A 20871-nucleotide genomic window follows, 5' to 3' on the forward strand; every position below is an offset into this window, starting at 1 on the left:
ATTAAACAAAATGGGCCTCAGCATTGACCCCTGAGGAACCCCACTGCTCTGACCCCTGAGGAACCCCACTGCTCACAATCCTTTCCTCCGATTGGATTCCATTTTGGAAAGAAATTACACATAAGGGTCTGAAAAAGTCTAGTCGTTTCTCTGGAGGCAAAATAACCTTCCAAAATGTAATTGGACAAGACTATATATAACATGGGAGGAAAACCGGTGAAGAGGCACATTAGTCTGATCTGGCTCATTTTTGCACTAAAGGTTTTAACAAAAATGTGACTTAACTCATTTCTACGATGGGGAGGGGGGGATTCAGCTGCTGTGACATAGAAACGTTGATACCTTGAAACATAGCTGTTAGAGGATGAGCAAAGAGAAGATTGAGAGGAGGAATTCCCTCCCATCACAGACACATCCCTCATCCTCTACAGATGGGAAGCTTTCTTTGACACAATGCAAGTTTTATAGTTCATTTCTGTCATGGTATGTGCAAACTAACCCATTTGGACAAGTTGCCCATGAGAGAGTGTGTGCACATAAACAGCTGAAAGTTATTTCAAGAAGCAAGTTTTTCACACAAGGCATCCCATACTTCTCCCTCTGGCCGTCTCATCCCTATCTCTTCTAGACTGGTAATTCTGATGGGTATTTCATTTTGTTGTAAGTTACACTGTGAAACCTGGCTGTTATGTATAGTGACACCAAGTGATTGAATCACTGACACTACAGGTTACGGTGTGTATGGTTTTCTAGTGGCAGAAAAGCATGGCAACACCTGTTCCTGGAACAGAAGCAAACCTGTGGTTTAAATGTAAAATGCATCCTTTGAAATCTGACAGTGACATATGTTGGTTCGTTACATTATCACATTTGATTTCATTTTATTATGCTTTCTAAAGCAATGTGTGCAACCGCTGTATTCAAATTGCCCCTTCTATCCCCTCCTGATCACAGACGGTACTAACGGAAGCAATACAACTACATATATACATGCAGAGGGGTCGGAAAGAATTGAGCTACGGTATGCCCTTCATTCTTTTTTCACTTCTTGCATAAGACCATTTTTAAGTTAACACAGGTATCCTGGTATGAACTTGGGACTTTCTCTGAATTGTGTATTGGAAACACTTTTTTCCCCTCCTGGGAGAATTCTGCACAATGCAGAACGGGTATAAAATTTACCCGTTTATGTGCCAAATTTAGCAAGAGTAGGGTACTGTGGCTATAAAGCCTATGGTGCAAGGAGACAGCGGCACCAGAGGGCTTTTGCAGAGCGTGGTGCATATGCCCCTGGATTCTATAAAGAGTACCAATCCCAGATCGGCACCCAAAATAATTAGTTAATGGTCTCCAATGATTTAATTATGGGAGCTAACAAGCACTTGGCACTAATTATGATTTGAGCTCCAGTCTAGCTATGCACTATTTTATAACAATGGGTGCCTAAATTGGATCCTGTGCAACTCAAAAGGGGGGAATGGGCTGGTCAGGGGCATCCATAAAAGATGTTCTCTGTGTTGTGGAATAGCAGGAATCTGCATCCAATTTGTTTGCCAGTATTTACACCATGGTGAAAGTGCTCATAAGTACATAAGTATTGCCATACTGGTTCAGACCAAAGGTCCATCAAGCCCGCTGTCATCCCGAAGCGTCCTTTATAGAATAGCATTGAGCGCCAATTATTTTTTTTTATATATATTTTATTTTGAAGAGCATATATCAAATACAACCCCACCACCATCTCCTCATTATAAAGGCAAAGTGGCATACTGTAACTAGTACATGGCGACAAAAGAATGCAAACAAGGCAACCATTCCCCACCCCCACCTTGAGTGCCAAATTTTATTGGTGCCAGATTTTTGGCACCATTTATTGAATCCGGCTCATGGTGTTGATGTGCTGTGCTGAGGCTTTCAAGCACCATTTGACTTGCCACTTTGAGAAAGGTCCACATTATAAGAAGAAAGGACAGTGTCGGAAATTGAGTAGGAGAAGAATGGACTTGTTGAGGGGGTAAGAGGATGATGAGACAGGGAGGGAGGGGAGAACGACCTAAGGTAAAAGGTCTTGGGTTGCATGTATGTGTGCATATGTGATATGGTTGGTGGGAGCAGTGCTTTTCTTACTGCGTTATGGTTAGGGCTTCTGGATGGTTAGCAATCTGTGGAGCCCAAGAAAAATTGTTTGTAGCAACAAACATGAACATGGTAGTATTCTGGCAAATAATGGCAGTGGCAAGAAATCTAGATTTGGCAAATTTGTATTTCGGCTAAAGAGCTTTTATCAGGAGTCTGATTTCACAATCTCATATAGAAAACCAGTGTCACTTGAGAACATGCCTTTACACCTTTGTTGAAGAAATGTTAAGTTTAAAGAATACCACGCTTTCACCAAACACACTGGAGTGAAAAGAAACCTGCAATCTTGTATGTTTGGGGAAAGCACGGTGTTCTTTAAACTTAACATTTCTTCAACAAAGGTGTAAAGGCATGTTCACAGTGGCATTGGTTTTCTATGAGATGAGGTTGTGAAATCAGACTCCCGATGAAGGCTCTTTAGCTGAAACATGAATTCGTGCTGAGTTGCTCCCTTGGTGGCAAGAAAATCACCATTGCCTGTAGCTCAGAGGGCCCCTTAGATTCTATAGCTGGAAACATGAAGCCTTAGCTAAGGGTGCTCAATAATTTCTGTATCCCTGGAGAAAATCTGCACCAAAAACGTTTTGAATTTTATATCTTTGAGTAAGAATCTCTGTTTTGAAGCTAAATTACTACTAGGGAAAAAAAGCAGTGATGGTACTATATCTTAATGTAATATGCAGAGTTTTTTGTAGAAATCCACCAGGAATAACTTCTAGCTTGATTGCTAATTATTGTTGCCACCTTCTTCAGTAAGTAATTGCAGTTTGATTGCTTGTTAACATTTTTTAAGATTCTGCTCCTTTTTTTTATTCCGTCTACCATCTCATGTTTTTAATTGATTTACTAAACCTCCACATAAAATAAAAATTTTTAGCAGGTCTAACTTATGAATTCACATTGCAGTGTTTGGAAGGCATATAAACTAATCTGACACCTGATAATCCCACAGCATGGAGTGGTTGTATGCGGGTGTTTGTGGTTTTTTTTTAGCTCGCATCTTTTTCAGTAGTAGCTCAAGGTGACTTACATTCAGGTACATTAGGTGTTTCCCATCCTCACAAGGATTTGTACCCAAGTCACTGGAGGGCTCAGTGACTTGCCTATGACCACAAAGAATGGAATTTGAACTGGCTTTTTTCGTTGTCAGCCCACTTCTCTAATCACTAAGCTACTTCTCCACACCTAGAATTATGACTGTAAAATAGTTTGGAAGGGGAGAGTCTGCATCTGCTTTTTGGCTTCTTTATGAAAATGCCACACTTTGCATTTTGCTCTTGCATTAAGAGGTTGCTCTCTTTAAATAGTACATCCTGTTTGTATAACTCTTAGATAAACCTAAATTGCCTGAAAACTATACAGATGAAACCTGGCAAAAACTGAAAGAAGCTGTTGAAGCAATCCAGAACAGTACATCAATCAAATACAACTTAGAAGAACTATATCAGGTCAGTAAGCTGCCATTTTCTGTGAAAATATTAAGTGTCATTCTTATTGTTTTTGGTTTTAATCCTGTAAAGTATTCTGACCACTTGAGTTGGAAGACTTGTTTTTTTAATAAGGTACAGATACCAAATATTACCACTGTTTGGTGCCAGCATATCAGGCTTCAGAAAGACGGCTGACAGATTTATAGTTTATTACTTATATTCCACTTTAGGTGCATAGAACAGGTTTCCATTCCAGAGCTGATCTTTATTATCCAAGACAGCTGAGCTGAGAGATTTTACTAACAATCTAAGGTGTGCATAAATATTTTTCAGTTAAGCATGTTTGGTTTATCAGTCTTGTTATAGATGTTAATGCTTTGTAATTGTTAAAAAAACAAAAGAAAATGAAAACGGAATTACCAAGTAGTTAATCTAACACAAACAGAAAAAGGATCCCCTATGACATATCCAAGATGCAAAGGAAGGAGTAGGGAAAGACACAATGACTTCCAGTGGGCAGTTCAGTGTCAGATTCAGTCTTTCCAAGCAACAATTCAGGACGTGACGCAGGGCCATGTTTTGATGGATAAAACCGCTTGCCTCAGGAGTCAACACCACTGTGGTATACAAATGCAATATAGATGTTGCAACACATTGAAAAGACGGTGGTACATCCAGCTGCGGTGCGGAGTTGAATGTAAATCGTGCTAGTCGTCAGAATGCAGTAACGCTCTCAGCGTGCGGCTGAGACCAAACAAAACGCTTCTGCTAAAGGCGTAAGAAAAGAAATCAGTTACTCAGAATTTCAAGTGCTATTGAGGAAGTATTTCTCCTGTCATTTCCTAAAGTTGAGGACAGGTTTTGCCCTAAAGCAAGGCTTAAGTATATGGCTGAGTGGTATTTTTGACCAGCAAATATGTGGGAACTCAGTCTTTTATTTTAAATAGTATTGAGAATTATGTTGAGGAAAATCGATCCCCCTATATGTGACTTAGGCAAACCTGGTTCAGAAAGTGTTTCCTTACGCTATGAACGGCCCTTGTGCTCCTTTTCGGATAAAACCAAATATAGTGGGTATGACCAAACAAATTAATCAATATGAATATAACCAAATAATTGTAGAAAGTGCATGCAGTGCTTGATTAAAAGTACATATAATGCTTGATTTAAAATGGACCCAAAAACATTCAATCAATCCCATAAAAAAGAGTCAGCACTTGATTGGTAGTGGACCCAATACAGAACCTTCATCAGGAGTCCTCATAAAAACGAATATAAACGTAGGACATTAACATTTATGTATACTAATATTTGAAAAAAAACTGAGAAAAGTGTGAATGTGGTGAAGGATACTGTGAAAAATTGCACTAATAAGATTGTAAAGTTGGTGAGAAAACTGGTAATTTAGCTTATAAAGATATTGGATGGTGATGTGCGAAAGGATAACAATGTGCAGGTGAAAAGCTATGAAAATAGCATGACGAAATGAATAGAAAGTGTAAGGAAAACTTAGGAAACAATGAGCCCAATATTCAGAATGTGGGAGGCAGCCTGCATAAATGCTGCAATCGGCACCGACCCCGGATATTCAATGCCAGGCTGTTTCCAGTGACCATCACTGAATATCCGGGGGTTTTCGGCTGGCTCAAACTTAATTGGCCAGTTAAGGTTGTTTTTTTTTTTTTTTTTTATAGCAGCTAAAGATAGGACTTCTATTTAGGCAGTCCAGTTTGGCTGCTAAACTTAGCCGGCCAGAGCTTGAATATTTGCTGGCAGCCGGCTCTGTTCGCGTGATATAGCCGGTTAGCTGCTAAGAGCTAATATTCAGCGGAGATAACTGGCTATCTCCTGCTTGAATATTAGCGGTTAGCCAGCCTTTCCTGGATGGTTAGATAGCACTGAATGTCGGCCAGAATTTGTGTATGTGAATTAGCACATGCAAAGGGCAAACAAAATATATGCTGAACAGGGTTAAAGTAGCCTGAAACAAACCTTGCCAGCAAGAAAAAGGTCACACCTATTTCATGACTAGCGAAAAAAAAAAAATCCACATTTAATGATTTTATTTATTATTTTAAAACTTCTAGTCCGTATAAATTACTAAATTACAAAAAAGCCTAGAGAGACATGTTAAATGAAACCAAAATTAATAAGAAATTACTGACGTGCTGGAAAAATTTATTTATTGGGATTTAACTGCTTTTATGAAGAGGTTCACCCAAGGTGGTGTACAGTAGGTACAGTTAGAACATCAAACTTAACGTTTTGTTAACAGTATAACAATAGGAAAATGTACAAAGTGTAAACAAAAAATATAATGAAAGAGGAAAACTTGAAGGCAGCAAATGGAAACCTAATACTAGAACTACCATGAAAAAGGATCAAAAATATACACAATTTAACAGCACTGAAATTCAAGTAATAGCTATAATATGATGTATGCATAATCATGATGGAATATCTAATAAGCACACAATTAGAACATTCAAATCACATTGCTATGATACTAATTCTTTTCTACAATACAGCTTACCATATAGTTGAGGGGCCAAATGCAGATATATTAATGGGGACAAGACTATTTTTGTATAAGAACCTCAATGAAAGACCTAATTGACCTTACTAAATGTACTGCAAATTGCTTGCTACATTAAAAATGTAGAGAGACAATGGGCTTCACACACATAATTAGAAGTTGTTTTCCAATTGAAAATAAATCTTTTTACAAATATACGTATAAATTATGTAATAAAAGAAGCACATAATATGCTAAACATATATACAAATATATGTTTAGCATATTATGGCTACAGACTTTTTTTGTTTGTTTGTTTTACATCCCCTCGGGTGACATGTATGTCGGTTTCTTATTTTCATAAAGCACTAACTATGTTGATCCCTAAGAGGTCCTATGCCCCTGTGGTGGCGAAGAGGACAGAATTGGGACATCCAGTGCGGGAGGAGATGCTCTTTGACATGCTGCGTCTTATTCCACGAATTATACATAATGCTAGATATAGGGAATGCTTGTATCATATTATTACTCAAGCATTTCATGCTCGGTGCACCGCTTCTTTGCATTGTGGAGCTTGTGGAATGGCAGAGAATACCCTCTCTCATGCTTTGTGGTTTTGCCCAGCCATACAGGCTTATTGGCACCGGGTAGTTTTATTTATAAATACATTGTTTCCTGTGCCCCCAAATGTTGCTTCCTCTAGTTTTTTGCTTGGGCTGGCACGGTATAGGGGCCTTTTGACCAAAGGCCAGCAATCCCCCCCCCCCCCTCCCTTTTATAAAGCATGTATGGTGGATATGACCTGCATTTTGCAGGGTTTGTTGTGTGAGAGACGCTCCTACTCAGGGGCATTGGCGTAATGCGCTACAGAGGTTGTGTAACTGGGAGGCTCGCTCTGCTTGTTTAACTGCAAAGTGGAAAGCAAAGTTGTGGTTGGTTTGGGAGCCTTTTGTACAATGTTTCTCTCCTAGGGTGCGTAGCCTCCTTCTTAATAATCTACCTTTTGTAATTTATTTGGGGGTAGTTCATGTGTATGATTCATTGATTCCTGATATGTTACGCTTTGGAAGTTTTTTAGATGCGAGGGGGAGGGGGCGATTCTTACAGGATGATTTTCATTGAAAAGTTCATGTTGCAATTGAAGGACTTGTTGGAATATTATTGAGGAGGTTGGGTTTGGGGGGGAGTGGGAGAAAATTGGTTGAAATGGTTGATGACAGGTATAGTCTTTCTCTTTACTGTGTATGTTTGGCTGATGACTTGTTTTACATACTTGCCACTATTGCCGTTGGCATCAATAAAAAAAAAAAAAAAAAACTATTGACTTAAAAAAAAAATAACCATACAAAGAATATTCTAAAATATATAAAATCATTAAAACCACATTAGGCACACTTTAAAAGCAACGTGCAAGGTGATGAGGGCACTCAAAACAACCATAAGGGTTTACTAACACTTATAAACACATTATAAACACTGCCCCCTTCATCCATCCATGTCAGCATCTCTCCCCTGCCCCCTCCATCCATCATGGTGCAGCAATTCTCCTCTGTCCCTTGCCCTCCCCCCCCCCCCTACATGTGCATCAACTCTGCATTCTCCCCTGGCCTCTCCTTCATCCACCCATATCCAGGGCCCCCCTCCCTCCATCTCTCTCCCCTCTGAGTTCCAGGCCCCCTCCCTACCTTTCTGTGTGCCCTCTGAGTTCCAGGACCCCCTCCCTCCCCTCCGAGTTCCAGGATGACCTCCCTCTCTCTCTCTCTCTCTCTCTCTCTCTCTCTCTCTCTCTCTCTCTCTCTCTCTCTCTCTCTCTCTCTCTCTGCCCTCCAGGCACGACCTGTCCTCCGGCAGCCCCTTGCCTTCCTAAGTGCTGGCTGTATTTTACCTTGGGGTGCGGTGTCCACAGTGAAGGCGAGCGGCGCTTCACCCTGCCTTCGCATGTGTCTCAGCTCTGCCTCTGGTCCTGCCCTTCCGGAAACAGGATATGAGGGCGGGACCAGAGGCAGAGCTGAGACACATGCGAAGGCAGGGTGAAGCGCCGCTCCCCTTCACTGTGGGCGCCGCACCCCAAGGTAAAATACAGCCAGCACTTAGGAAGGCAAGGGACTGCCGGAGGACAGGTCGTGCTTGGAGGGCAGAGAGAGAGAGAGGGAGGGAGGTGCGGGGGCTGGCAACTATACAGAGTTCCCTCGAGGGCGGGGTGATTACGAACCCTACGAACACTACACGGCTTCACTGCCACAGAGTCAGCTTCAGAACATTGGAGGTGTGAATTATTATATTAGATAAGGAGGCATTGACTAGATCTATAGCAAAAAAAAACTTTGAAGTGGTCAGCATAAAGCAGTTCTTATTAAAAGGTAGAAATTTATGGCATCTATACTTCATAGTGTCTCAAACATTATCTTGTTCATTGCTAGAAGGAAAACCTTCAAAGTCTGTGGATTTCTTTGTTTTTCCTCAGCTTTGTGCCACTCACAAATAGACTTCTCATCAATGGAAAAGATACACCCATCTTTACGATTTCACATATTCGACTGCTGATAATTTGAAGTCAGCTGTATATGACTTTCTTTGTGGCATTGTAAATGGACAACCGGTAAATTTACTGTAAACTTTTCCTTCATATCGGCTAGCCTCGATTTTCCTCCAGACGAGCATTGTCAGAGTGCCTGAGCTACCCATGCCAACACTTCTGCACATGCTCATGTCGGCCCAACGTACTGAGCGTTTATGGGGAATACAGTGGTATGGGCTATGCAAAACATTTTGTCACTTGGTTCCTTATTTTCCGTGAAATATACATGAGTGCGGGTTATATACACAAAAATACGGTAATCGTTTGACTTAATTCAGGTCCTGCTACAAAAGTGGCTGTCTTTATGCTTCTAACGTTTGGGGCTTGGGATATCGTATAATGCCATCTGGCTGTTTTGATGGGGTCTTCTACCTCCCCCACAAAAATTTGAATCTAACATTCTCTCAGGTGCAGACAAACTACTTTCTACTTTCACCTCACTACCTTCCGAGCCTCGACGCTTTAATTCCCACCTCCTATCTCATCGCCGCATTTCTGTATTCTTAGTAAGAACATTGTATACCAGCCACACAGTGTTTTCCTTTGCATTCACCGTTCTGTTCCTGTATGGCACTTCATGAAACATTGGTTTACAATAGCTACATCAAGACTTATCTGCTAGTAACTGATTCTGCACTTTGTCCCCCACAGAATATTGTAGCCTAGAGGAGAAAGCAAGGGAAAAGTAGATGCAGATGGAGAGCTTGTCAGAGCATTCCTCATTTACATCTGTAAATCCATTGTAATAAATTATTACAAGTTCATTTGTTCTCATCTAGAATGAAGTACAAGATGGTGTGATGTTTTTGGATTGTTGATGATGGTATGAAGGAAACTGTTCTAATGCAAACTAGGGATGTGATCAGAATTATTTCCTGAGCCTTTTATGAAAGTCTCATATTTCACTTACAAATATTGGTGTTTGTATGATTCCCCCAGTAATGATCTGAGGTGTGAGATTCATCAAGGGAGGTCTTTTATGTAAGATTCAGAGAGTAAAGTTGAGTGGAAGGAAACTATCTAGATAAGATTCTAGCTATTACAATATGAAGTGGGTTCTACAATGTGACTTGGCAAACCCCAATGGGAAAAGCAGCACTGACCATTGTAAACAATTTCATGGGGAAATTCTTACTAATATTTAAAAGTAGAGGAAGGTTGCTAAAATACTCAAGAGGTATTGTGGTAGAATTAAAGGTTTGTTAACTTTATTTACACACACTCACACTACTACTACTATTTAACATTTCTAAAGTGCTACTAGAGTTACGCAGCGCTGTACAATTTAACATAGAAGGACAGTCCCTGCTCAAAGAGCTTGCAGTCTAAAGGACAAATGTACAGTCAGTCAAGAAGGGGCAGTCAAATTGGGGCAGTCAAGATTTCCTGAAAGGTAAAAAGGTTAGTTGCCGAAAGCAACATTGAAGAGGTGGGCTTTGAGCAAGGCTTTGAAGATGGGTAGGGAGGGGGCTTGGTGTAAGGGCTCAGGAAGTTTATTCCAAGCATAGGGTGAGGTGAGGCAGAATGGGCGGAGCCTGGAGTTGGCGGTGGTGGAGAAGGGTACTGAGAGGAGGGATTTGTCCTGTGAGCGGAGGTTTCGGGCGGGAACGTAAGGGGAGATGAGGGTAGAGAGGTAATGAGGGGCTGCAGACTGAGTGCATTTGTAGGTAAGAAGGAGAAGCTTGAACAGTATGCGGTATTTGATCGGAAGCCAGTGAAGTGACTTGAGGAGAGGGGTGATATGAGTATATCGGTTCAGGCGGAATATAAGACGTACAGCAGAGTTCTGAACGGATTGAAGGGGGGATAGATGGTTAAGTGGGAGGCCAGTGAGGAGTAGGTTGCAGTAGTCAAGGCACCTAATCACTACATCTCTTCTCATGAAATCTCATATACCCCAACTTGACATTTCATCCTTTAGATTGTAAGCTCTTCTGAGCAGGGACCGTCCTTATTCGTTAATTTGTACAGCGCTGCGTAACCCTAGTAGCGCTCTAGAAATGTTAAGTAGTAGTAGTAAGTAGTAGTAATGAGAGCATGGATGAGAGTTCGGGTGGTGTGTTCAGAGAGGAAAGGGCGAATTTTGCTGATGTTAAAGAGGAAGAAGCGACAGGTCTTGGCTGTCTGCTGGATATGCGCAGAGAAGGAGAGGGAGGAGTCGAAGATTACTCCAAGTTTGCGGTAGGATGAGGGTGTTATCAACTGAAATCGAGAGCGGAGGAAGAGGAGAAGTGGGTTTTGGTGGAAAGACAATAAGCTCGGTCTTGGACATGTTCAGTTTCAGGTGGCGGTTGGACATCCATGCAGCAATGTCGGATAGGCAGGCCGATACCTTGGCCTGGGTCTCCGCGGTGATGTCTGGTGTGGAGAGATACAGCTGGGTGTCATCAGCATAAAGATGATTCTGGAACCAGTGAGATGAGATCAGTGAGCCCAGGGAAGAGGTGTAGATAGAAAAAAGAAGGGGTCCAAGGACAGATCCCTGGGGAACTCCAACAGAGAGCGGGATGGGGGTGGAGGAAGATCCATGAGAGTGTACTCTGAAGGTGCGGTGGGAGAGAGAGGAGGAGAACCAGGAGAGGACAGAGCCCTGGAACCCAAATGAGGACAGTGTGGCAAGAAGTAAATCATGGTTGACAGTGTCAAAAGCGGCGGATAGATCGTGGAGGATGAGGATGGAGTAGTGGCCTCTGGATTTGGCTAGGAACAGGTCATTACAGACTTTAGAGAGTGCTGTTTCTGTCAAGTGTAGAGGGCGAAAACCGGATTGAAGTGGATCGAGGATGGCCTGAGAGGAGAGAAAATCAAGGCAGCAGCTGTGAACGGCACTCAAGTATTTTGGAGAGGAAGGGTAAGAGAGAGATGGGGCGGTAGTTGGACGGACAGGTAGGGTCAAGTGATGGTTTTTTGAGGAGAGGTGTGACTACGGCGTGCTTGAAGGTGTCAGGGACAGTTGCAGTGGAGAGAGAGAGAGGTTGAGGATATGACAGATGGGGGGGGTGACAGTATGAGAGATGGTGTTTAAGTAAGTTGGTGGGGATGGGATCAGAGGAACAAGTGGTGCATTTCGAGGAGGTCCTATGTGGAAATATAGCTGAGTAATCCTGTTTTTTCTATTTGATTCTCTAGTAAAATCAAGTATGTTTTGAGGGTCTGTTGATCCCCCTCCCCCTCCAAGAAAATGGATGTAGTTCTACTTAACATAAGTAAAACACATAGCAGTGGATTCTGGCTTAGTTAGCTTGCCTTTCAAATCTAAACTCAAAGCAGGTTATTCCGGTACAGTAGGTATCTCCCTACCACTATAGGCCTAGTATCTAAGGGGCCTGTTCACTAATGTGCAGTACCACTGATTGATTTTTTATTATTTATTTATTTATTTATTTGTAGCATTTATACCCCGCTCTTCCCCCTCGATAGCAGGTTCAGTGCGGCTTACAATGTATTTGTACAAAGTATAATAGAGAGAACACTGTGTATGGGTGCAAAGTATCCTAGATGTAACATTATGAATGGGTACAGAGTTACACATAGATAACACAATTATATAGAGAAGGGTAAGAGGGAGAGATGTGAGGGGAAGGAATGAGTTATGATAGTATTAGTGGTGTGGTTTAGATTTGTGAATTAAGTTGGGTCGTTTGGGTAAGCTTGTTTGAAGAGGTATGTTTTCAACAGCTTTCGGAATGGTAGATGTTCGTTGGTTGTTCAGATGTATCTTGGTATGACGTTCCAGAGTTGGCTGCCTATTACGGAGAAGTTGGACGCGTAGTAGGTTTTGTACTTGAGACCTTTGCAGTTGGGAAGGTGAAGATTGAGATATGTGCGAGAAGATTGGTGAATCCTGTGATAAATTTGTTGTTGCATTGCTGCAAGTGAGAATATTGTGTGTTCCCAGCCACAGCAAGGCAGGGATAAGTGGGTCCCATTGTAGTGTCACTATACTTTAAAGAGCTAATTAGACTACTTAACAAAAGCTGCCGCTCCCACACACACCTCCTCCATCCCTGATCATTTTAAAATTGAAGAGTGTGCCCCCACTGCATCCACTTCTAAATAAATTTTGGTTTCTCCCAAGTTGCTCCAGACTTGCCCCTGGTACATACCACGAGATCCCCGGTGGGTAGTAAAGGCAAGGCTTGCTGCCTGCTAGATTACAGTAACTTTCTTTGTGTAGGCTGTTCAATTAAATTAAGCACTAGACTACAGACCCTGCAGAATACGGCAGCTAGATTGTTGTGTAATGTCAGCATGTTTGAACATATAACCCCTTCCTTTACTATGCAAACTACACTGGCTGCTGATTAAATCGCAAATAATTTTCAATTTGGGTTGCTTATTGTTTAAAATCTTGAATGGTCGAACATCAGCAGCTGATTTAGTATTATTTGCCTCCTCTTGAAGGTTGCTTTGATCTAGAGAGTTGCACGGGGACAGAAATCCTACCCATCCCCGCCCGTCCCTGCTGGAATCTTACCCGTACCCACCCGTCCCCGCAAGAATTTAACCCGTCCCCACCCATCCCCGTAAGAATTTAATAGTACATAAAAGAAAGTTCCAGTCAGCTCCCTTTCTGGATTTGAGCCACAGCACTGTAGGCAAGGACGGACCGGAAGTTGGAACTTGGAACACTCTGGTGCGCACATGTAAGATTTGTCTCTGATTCACTGGGATTGTGTGCTGAGAGGCCGCCACATGCACGCGCCAGTAGGTCAGGTGACATCTGATTCTCGTGCCTGTGTCAGAGCTGAGGTCTGTGCACCAGCCTGGGAGCAAAGAGGATTAATAGTAACAAAGTAAGTGACAGCAAATAGACCTGAACGGTCCATTCACTCTGCCCAATAGTCACACTCATGATCAATTCATCATTAAATCAACGAGTGTGATATTATATACTTGATTATGGTCTTTCTTTCGTGTTTCTGGAACAAAGACCACAGGAGTCTATCTGGCCCCATCCTTATGTTCTAACTGCTGGAGTTGCCATCGAAGCCCACTCCAGCCTATTCATGTTCTCATTTGTGGGACACAGACCGTAAAAGTCTGTCCAGCACTGTCCTCATGTTCCAGCCACTGAAGTTGCTGTCTAAGCCCTTTCCAGCCCATCCTACACCAGATTGCCATGTATGAGACACAGAACATACAAGTCTGCCAGGTATCAGCTCTAATTCATCACAGCCAGAGTCACCATCTAAGCGTCACTTGACACATCCACACACATGCAGCCATTTAAGGTTAGCTTTTATATAATTTCCATTTTCTAATTAGAGATCCTCTGTGTTCATCCCACGCCTTTTTGAATTCCGTCATCATTTGTGACTCTACCACCTCCTTAATGGAAGACTTTCCACATTTATGCTGTTAAAGCAAGGAAGAAGAGGAGGAGGAGACAGCACTCAAATAAATTGGTATTCGGTAGATGAGAGGCTGGTGCAGGTGCAGCTTACACTTCCACGGGAAGCCCACAGAACTGGTTCCATCCCCGCGGGAACCCCGCAAGAACTGCCTCCGTCCCCGCGGGAACCCCGCAGAACTGCTTCCATCCCCGCGGGAACCCCGCAAGAACTGCCTCCGTCCCCACGGGAATCCCGCGGGTTCCGTGGGATTCCCGCGGGGACGGAAGCCGTGCAGCTCTCTACTTTGATCTAAAGAGCACATGGTTCTCTTTCCTAATGCTAAAGAAGTAAAAATCTTTGAGAAAGTTTGAACAACTTTTACATGCTAGGCTGCTTCTGTACGGAATACCTGCCATTAGAAATAAGATTCCACATGTCTTTTCGCCAAAAACTAAAGGCATAACGTAGATTTTTGAAAATTTGAATTTGCCTGATTTATTTTAAATCTTCATATTAGTGGTTCTCCGAGATCAAGCACTCACATGTAGGTGACATCAACTGAAGGATCCCGGTGCAGATGCTAGCTAATGTATAGATGTTTCAAGAAAATTCTAGCAGCGTCCCACTGCACGTGCGCGGGTCCTTCAGTCTTCATTTTTCCAAGTAGCAGGGAGGATGCGTCTTCAGTCTCTCCTCAGTGCTTTTTTCCTCTGCCTTTGCAATGCCTTCTCGTGTGTTCCCCCCCCCCCCCCCCCCCCTCATTTTCTTCTTCATTTTTTCTCATTTCTCCTTTTCGTTTATTTACCCTTTTTAGTTCTTAGTTTTTTCTTTCACGGCTCAGTAGGCCTGCTTAGGTCTGAGCACTGACCTCGATTTGGACTGTGCCCCTTTTTATAGTTCAAAATTGAGGAGTTTAATTTAGCCTTGATGTCCAAGAAGACCCCCTAGTGCCTTCAGGAGGTGCATCCAATGTAGTCGGGTGATTCCGGTGACGAACCCGCACACTTGGCGCAGCAGGTGCCATGGGCCTAACTCTTCACTCTCTTTTTCTCTCTGTTTCTCTCTGTTTAAAAATGCAGTTGAGGACACAGGGCGTCAGATCCAGTAGGAGAAACTTTTTGGCTCCTTGAAAGAGCACACCAGCATCAAGGAGATCTTCACCTCCCTCAACATCGGGTGCTGATAGTCTGCCCCGGGACCGGTCAGCATCAGACTCAACACTGAGGATGTGTTCAGGTTCGACATCCTCATAGGCACTGAAGGACCATGGAAGCCCAAGAAGCACAAGCATTGATCCTCTTTGATGCATAATTCCTAGAGCACCAGAGCATTGCCAGTACCTGACAGCACTCCCTCTCCTATGTGGAGGTGCCAGTGCACCACCTTCAGGCAGCCAGGTTCCCACTTTCAGTTCGGCATTGGCTCCTTCGCAGGCTGTCACTGTCCCAACTCCCCAGCCTTTGCCAGTGCCTACCTTCGATGAGCAATATGCTCATGTAGGAGCTTCTGCAGATGCTACAGCCACACTCTGCTCGGGCATCGAGGACACTTGCTCCAGCTGCGGCTCAGCCCCTGCTTCTTGAGGTTCCAACTTTTCCTGTGGAGTGCTCTTTAATTCCAATGCCCCAACGGGTGGCTGATCCATGCAGTACCACTTTTGACCATCAGGGGAGGAAGCTTCCCCGGTGTCTAAGGCTTCTACCCCAATGCCCTTCGGGCGTGAGCATGGTCCCAATGAGCCAGGGCAGACACACTCACTCTATTCAATCTGTGAAGAGTCTGATTGGGATTTTTCATGGGACTCAAGAGGACCCTCATTACTTCTTGGAGGAGGAGTTTTTTTATGGGGTCCCTTCTGATACCTTCCCACCTCAAGAGAGACGTAAATCTTTTTCACAGGTTCTGTGAAGGAGATGGCTTCGGCCATCCCATTTAAGTTGGAGACGTAGGAGAAACCCAGGGCAGAGATGTTATCTGTTGATTATGAATTGCCTCTTAAGGAAGGGGGCACAGTTCCATTACTCCCTATCCTTAAAGATGCACTGACGAACTGGGAATCTGCCCTCTCAGTGCAGGTCAAAGAAGGTGGATATGCAATACCATATCCAGCAGGCTCCCGGATTTGAGAAGACTCAGCTGACTGTCTACTCTCTGGTAGTTGAATCTGCCCTCAAACGAGGCAGGAGTTCCAGGACTTTTCCTCAGCTCCCCAAGTAGAGAAGCTCAGACACTAGACTCATTTGGGAGGAAGGATTATCAGGCCTGGATGCCTAGTACCCACATCCAGTCCTACAAGCTCTACACGAGCATCTACTTAGCCTTTGCTACACAGAACTCTTAGCCTTGAGGATTCTGTCCCTCAGGAGCAGGTCGCTGAACTTCGCCAGTTGTTGGGTAAGCAGCTGGAGTGCAGGAAGTATCTGGCCAGGAGCACTTATGACACTTTGATGTTGCGTTCAGACTGTCTGTCATGGGTGTGGGGATGTGCAGACTCTCATGGCTGCATGTGTCTGACCTAGAACCAACGGTTCAGGAGAGATTAGCTGGTGTACCTTGCTGAGGAGATAATCTTTTTGGGGACAAGGTAGAGGTGGTCGCTGACCTCATCAAGAAGCATTCTGAAACCATCCAGTCCCTTTCTTGGCAGCCTCCAGCTGCATCCTACTCTACTGGGAGATTTTCAAGTGGACCTAGGTGACGGACCTACTACTCTCAAGAGGCGTAGGTTAACCACTTCCTTCTTGCTGTGCCCAGCAGCCCCAGTCCCAGCATTCTTGCCGTTGTTGATCCCTGCCCTCAGAAACTTAGCCAGCTCCCTAGTCAAAACAAGGGACGAGCCTTTGACTGGCTCCAGAAGTGCATAGCTATAGTCAGTAACTGTCACGGATAACCTTTCGGTAGGAAGGAAGCTCAATTTTTTTTCCCACCAAGGGTGGCCTCTTGTAACCTCCGACCGGGGGTTCTTCAAATAGTCTATCTCGGTTAGACATTTCATTGGTGTCAACGACCACCAAATTGCCCACCGAGAGCATGTTACCTCAACTTTCCACACAAGCAGATATTAGTAGAGGAAATCTGTTCCCTTCTGCAGGCCATTGCGGTCAAACCTGTGCCACCAGGGGAAGAAGGGAAGGGATTCTATTTCAGGTACTTCCTTGTGCCCAAGAAAAAAGGGGGGGGGGGGGGGGGATTTTGTCCTATCCTAGACCTAAAGGCCCTGAACACATTCCTGATAAAAGAAAGTTCAGAATTTCCCTGGGTACCCTCCTGGGAAAAAGATTGGCTATGCTGTCTGGACTTGAAGGAGGCCTATACCCCCACATATCGATACTTCCTGTGACTGAGAAATATCTCAGATTCTGAGTAAGGAAATGCCATTGCCAGTATCATGTTCTGCCTTTTGGCCTCACGTGAGCTCCGGGTTTATTCACCAAATGTCTAGCAGTAGTTGCAGCATTGCTATGCAGATTGGGAATTTACATGTTTCCTTACCTGGACGATTGGCTGGTCAAGAGCACATCGCAGGAGGAGATGCGAGAGTCGATGGAGAGAATTATTTAGGTGCTGGAGAGTCATTCCATGTCAATTCAACCAAAATTTGGAAACGTCACCATTTCATAAATTTATAATAACCTACTGGAGACCAGTATTTAAGATGAACAACTGCAAACTTTCAGACCTCTAGCTTCAACAGTTTTTGAGATATGTGCTTTTTATCCAACGGGGTATCAGCACATATTTCATCTGTTAGTAGCACTGGTTAAAATGTGTTTATAGCTTCCAACTGATCAAAATTTGTTTTCCTGATATGCCTCACTGATAAATGTCATACTCTGTAAGTGAGTCCTCGTCGGAGGCAGTTTTCATTAGGTGGGACAGTACAAAGATGAGCTCTACATCATTTAGAAAGGATTTCATTTGATTCCAGTTTCATTTTGCTTCTTTCAACTTATCCATAACAAAGATAATGGCAAAAATTCCAAATTCTGAAAATTGTCATCACATCATCTTTGTAGGCAGGTTTGTTTTAACAGACATCGTGAGCAACTGCATCAATTCGAGTCCAGTAAGAATTATTTAAAAATGTTCAGCTTTAAAAGCTGTATAAAGTTAAAAAAACAAAATTTTCTTTTATCTCCCTTGTTCAGATGATACTGATGACCGGTTGCCGTCAGAACATCAGCAGTCATGAGCATGTGGATAATGGGTACCCAGCACTCATCTCTGCTACTTGTCCAAGAAAATGATAATGCAGGACCCTTCAGTTGCATAAAGTTAACGAACATATATGCATTTTCTTGAGAAAGTTCCAAGATGGTTCCCAAATACCAATCCTGGTCATAATAGCAATATATTGACCACACTTGAGTTGTACAGAAATGTCACTCTTTTCACTGTTGCTGCATTATCTGCAGATATTCTGCCAATTTTGAGCTCACTCTCGTTGAGTGGGATGAAGCTGTGGTGGATTCTTGTGCAGTTGCCAATCAATTTTCTAACATTTTGCGAGCAGAATAAACATTGGCAGAAGAAACTAAAAGGAATTTTATATTTATTATGCTTTTGTTTGCCCAGTTGCTCAGATCATCAGGAGTCAAAATATGTTGACTGATGGCATGTTGTAGACTATTTCTTTTGACAAGGCGCTTTATGGTGGTGCCACTGGTGCCATCACACACTTTCTGTGGCTTGTGGTGAAAAAATGACATTCTGCTGACAAGTTAAAATCTTCTTAGTGCATGCACAGATTTGTAAAGTTCAGGTAATTCTTGTACTGAGCTGCAGCACTATCACTGAAGTATTTAATGTGTGTAATATTAGGCTGCACCTCTTTCAGATGTTGAATGAATGCCTTCTGAAATGCGTGCATACACACAGATTGTATCGTGTTACATGCAATCAGTGATGACACACATGGAAATGCATTCCAGGACCTCATTCGATATGTGGTAAATAGCAAAAGCATGGAGTGTTGCTTACTTGTTTTCCTAGTAAAACCCCTGAATGGAATCCTGGACAACAAATGAGTAGTTCTCGGAGAAGTCTAGCAAAATTATGGCTGGCTGCTTTCAAATTTTCTTTATTGCTCTTTAGAAAGGCAGCTTGAGCTGCAGCTGTGTAGTGATGCACCCCCGGATCTCCTGTCTTTGACAAGAATGACAATTCATAGATCTGGTTGCAAAGTACGTCGTCAAAGTTCTCAACAGATTCTTCTTCTGTGAATATTATTGTGCGATCTGTGTGACCCCACTGCTTGAGTGAGATTTCATCACCTTCCAAGTCAAAGCACTGTGCAACTTGAAGTAAATAACGGAGAGCTTCTTTGCCTGGATAGTTCTGACACCAATGACTCGTACAGTCTCGTGATTCCATATCACATATGACTAAAGACATCAGTAATTTGTAGTCTAACTTCACTTCTCTGATGGCTGACAACAGTAGTTTGACATTTTGGTAAATCTGGTAAACACACACTGAATGAGCTCCTTTAGCAACAACAGTAATGCACCAAGGTGGTTGCAAATCACACAATTTAGAAATTCCAATCTTGTACATTCCATTTTGTGTAGTTCATGAAGATTTTCCTAGGAGCAGTCTTTTCCGCTTATGGATGCATTCATCACTGATCTTCATAGAGACAGTATCCCATCCTCATAAAATTTGGCCACTTTAGACAACACTTCAGATGGCAGTTCTTTACTTCATTCAGGCTCAGCCATGAAACCAGTAGTCTTCCATAACTTTGAGCTTTCTTAACTATGTTTCGAAACTCCAAATTCTTCAGCAGTTTGCTCTGTTGTCCATCATGAGGATACCATTGTCAGTATCTGAATCTGTTTTTAGAGGACTTAACAACTGTATCATTCATGTTTTTTTTTATTATTATTTCATCCAGTTCAGAACATTTTGTGCAGTTTCGTACTGATTCTGGTTTTAGATCCTCTCTTTCAACTTACAGTGCGCGAACAAATTTTGTCTTCAAAGTTCTTGTTGGTTCAAGTTTTCTTTTGACATAGCCAACACAATCTCTTCTGCTTACTTTTCCAGGTTTCATCGGACTGCACCCAAGAGCAGTTACTCATGTTAATATCAGTCTCTTCAAATTTACTCAAAGTTTATTCTTCATATTCTGATATAGTACCACTGGCACCTGAAGAACTTGCTGCAGAAGCTGATGTTAAACACTTGGGACAAAGTTTCTGGCCAGATTTAATTTCTTGTTGACATATACTGCTGTAAGAAATTTTCCTAGGAATATCCATGGATACGGCTCTCAGAGCACCCTTTATTGCAATAGCATGAACTGAAAATGGATCAGCATATGTCTTCTGTGTAAATTCATACTTGTCCAAGTAAACTTTGTGGTAGTAGCATAATGTAGCATCTGAAGATGAAACTGGGCCTTCTAGGCCACTGATTCTTGTAAATAGTAGATCCTTCTCATTCTGAGTTAAAGGTGATAGATTCAACAGACCAACAACCTTCCTGCAGTAAGTTTTCTGGTGACAGCTGTCCTCACCAGGGGTGGACTGACCATTCGGGCAACCAGGCTGTGCCTGAGGGCCCAGAGCAGTGTAGTGCTAATCTCCCACATGACATGCCCAATGCCCACATTTCCTCGCGCTCCCTCTCCTGTGCTCGGTGCTCCACTCCCATCTCCAAATTCCCCCCCCCCCTTGTTTCCTCCGTGTAGGCAGGGTAGCACCAGCAGCTACATTGGCCAATGCTGCTGATGCTGGAACTTCCTCTCCCGCAGCCTGTTCCCCCCCCCCCCCCCCCCCCCCCCCCCCCCCCCTTCTCAGGTAACTTCTTTATTCCACAAGGATGGGCCGTGACAGAGGGAAGTTCCAGTGTTAGCGTACCAGGCTTGAG

At 43.1% G+C, this 20871-nt stretch overlaps 1 protein-coding gene across 1 annotated transcript in view; it reads left to right on the top strand.

Annotated features, from left to right (window-relative positions):
* CUL4B (cullin 4B) overlaps positions 1-20871 on the top strand; it is a 117516-nt gene that overhangs the window by 6419 nt on the left and 90226 nt on the right. Inside the window, exon 3 of the mRNA XM_030210525.1 lies at positions 3472-3587. Coding sequence (XP_030066385.1) covers positions 3472-3587 — 116 coding nt within the window. The remainder of the gene's footprint in view (positions 1-3471; positions 3588-20871) is intronic.

This window comes from Microcaecilia unicolor, chromosome 7, assembly GCF_901765095.1.
Source record: "Microcaecilia unicolor chromosome 7, aMicUni1.1, whole genome shotgun sequence".
Classification (NCBI taxonomy): Eukaryota; Metazoa; Chordata; class Amphibia; order Gymnophiona; family Siphonopidae; genus Microcaecilia; species Microcaecilia unicolor.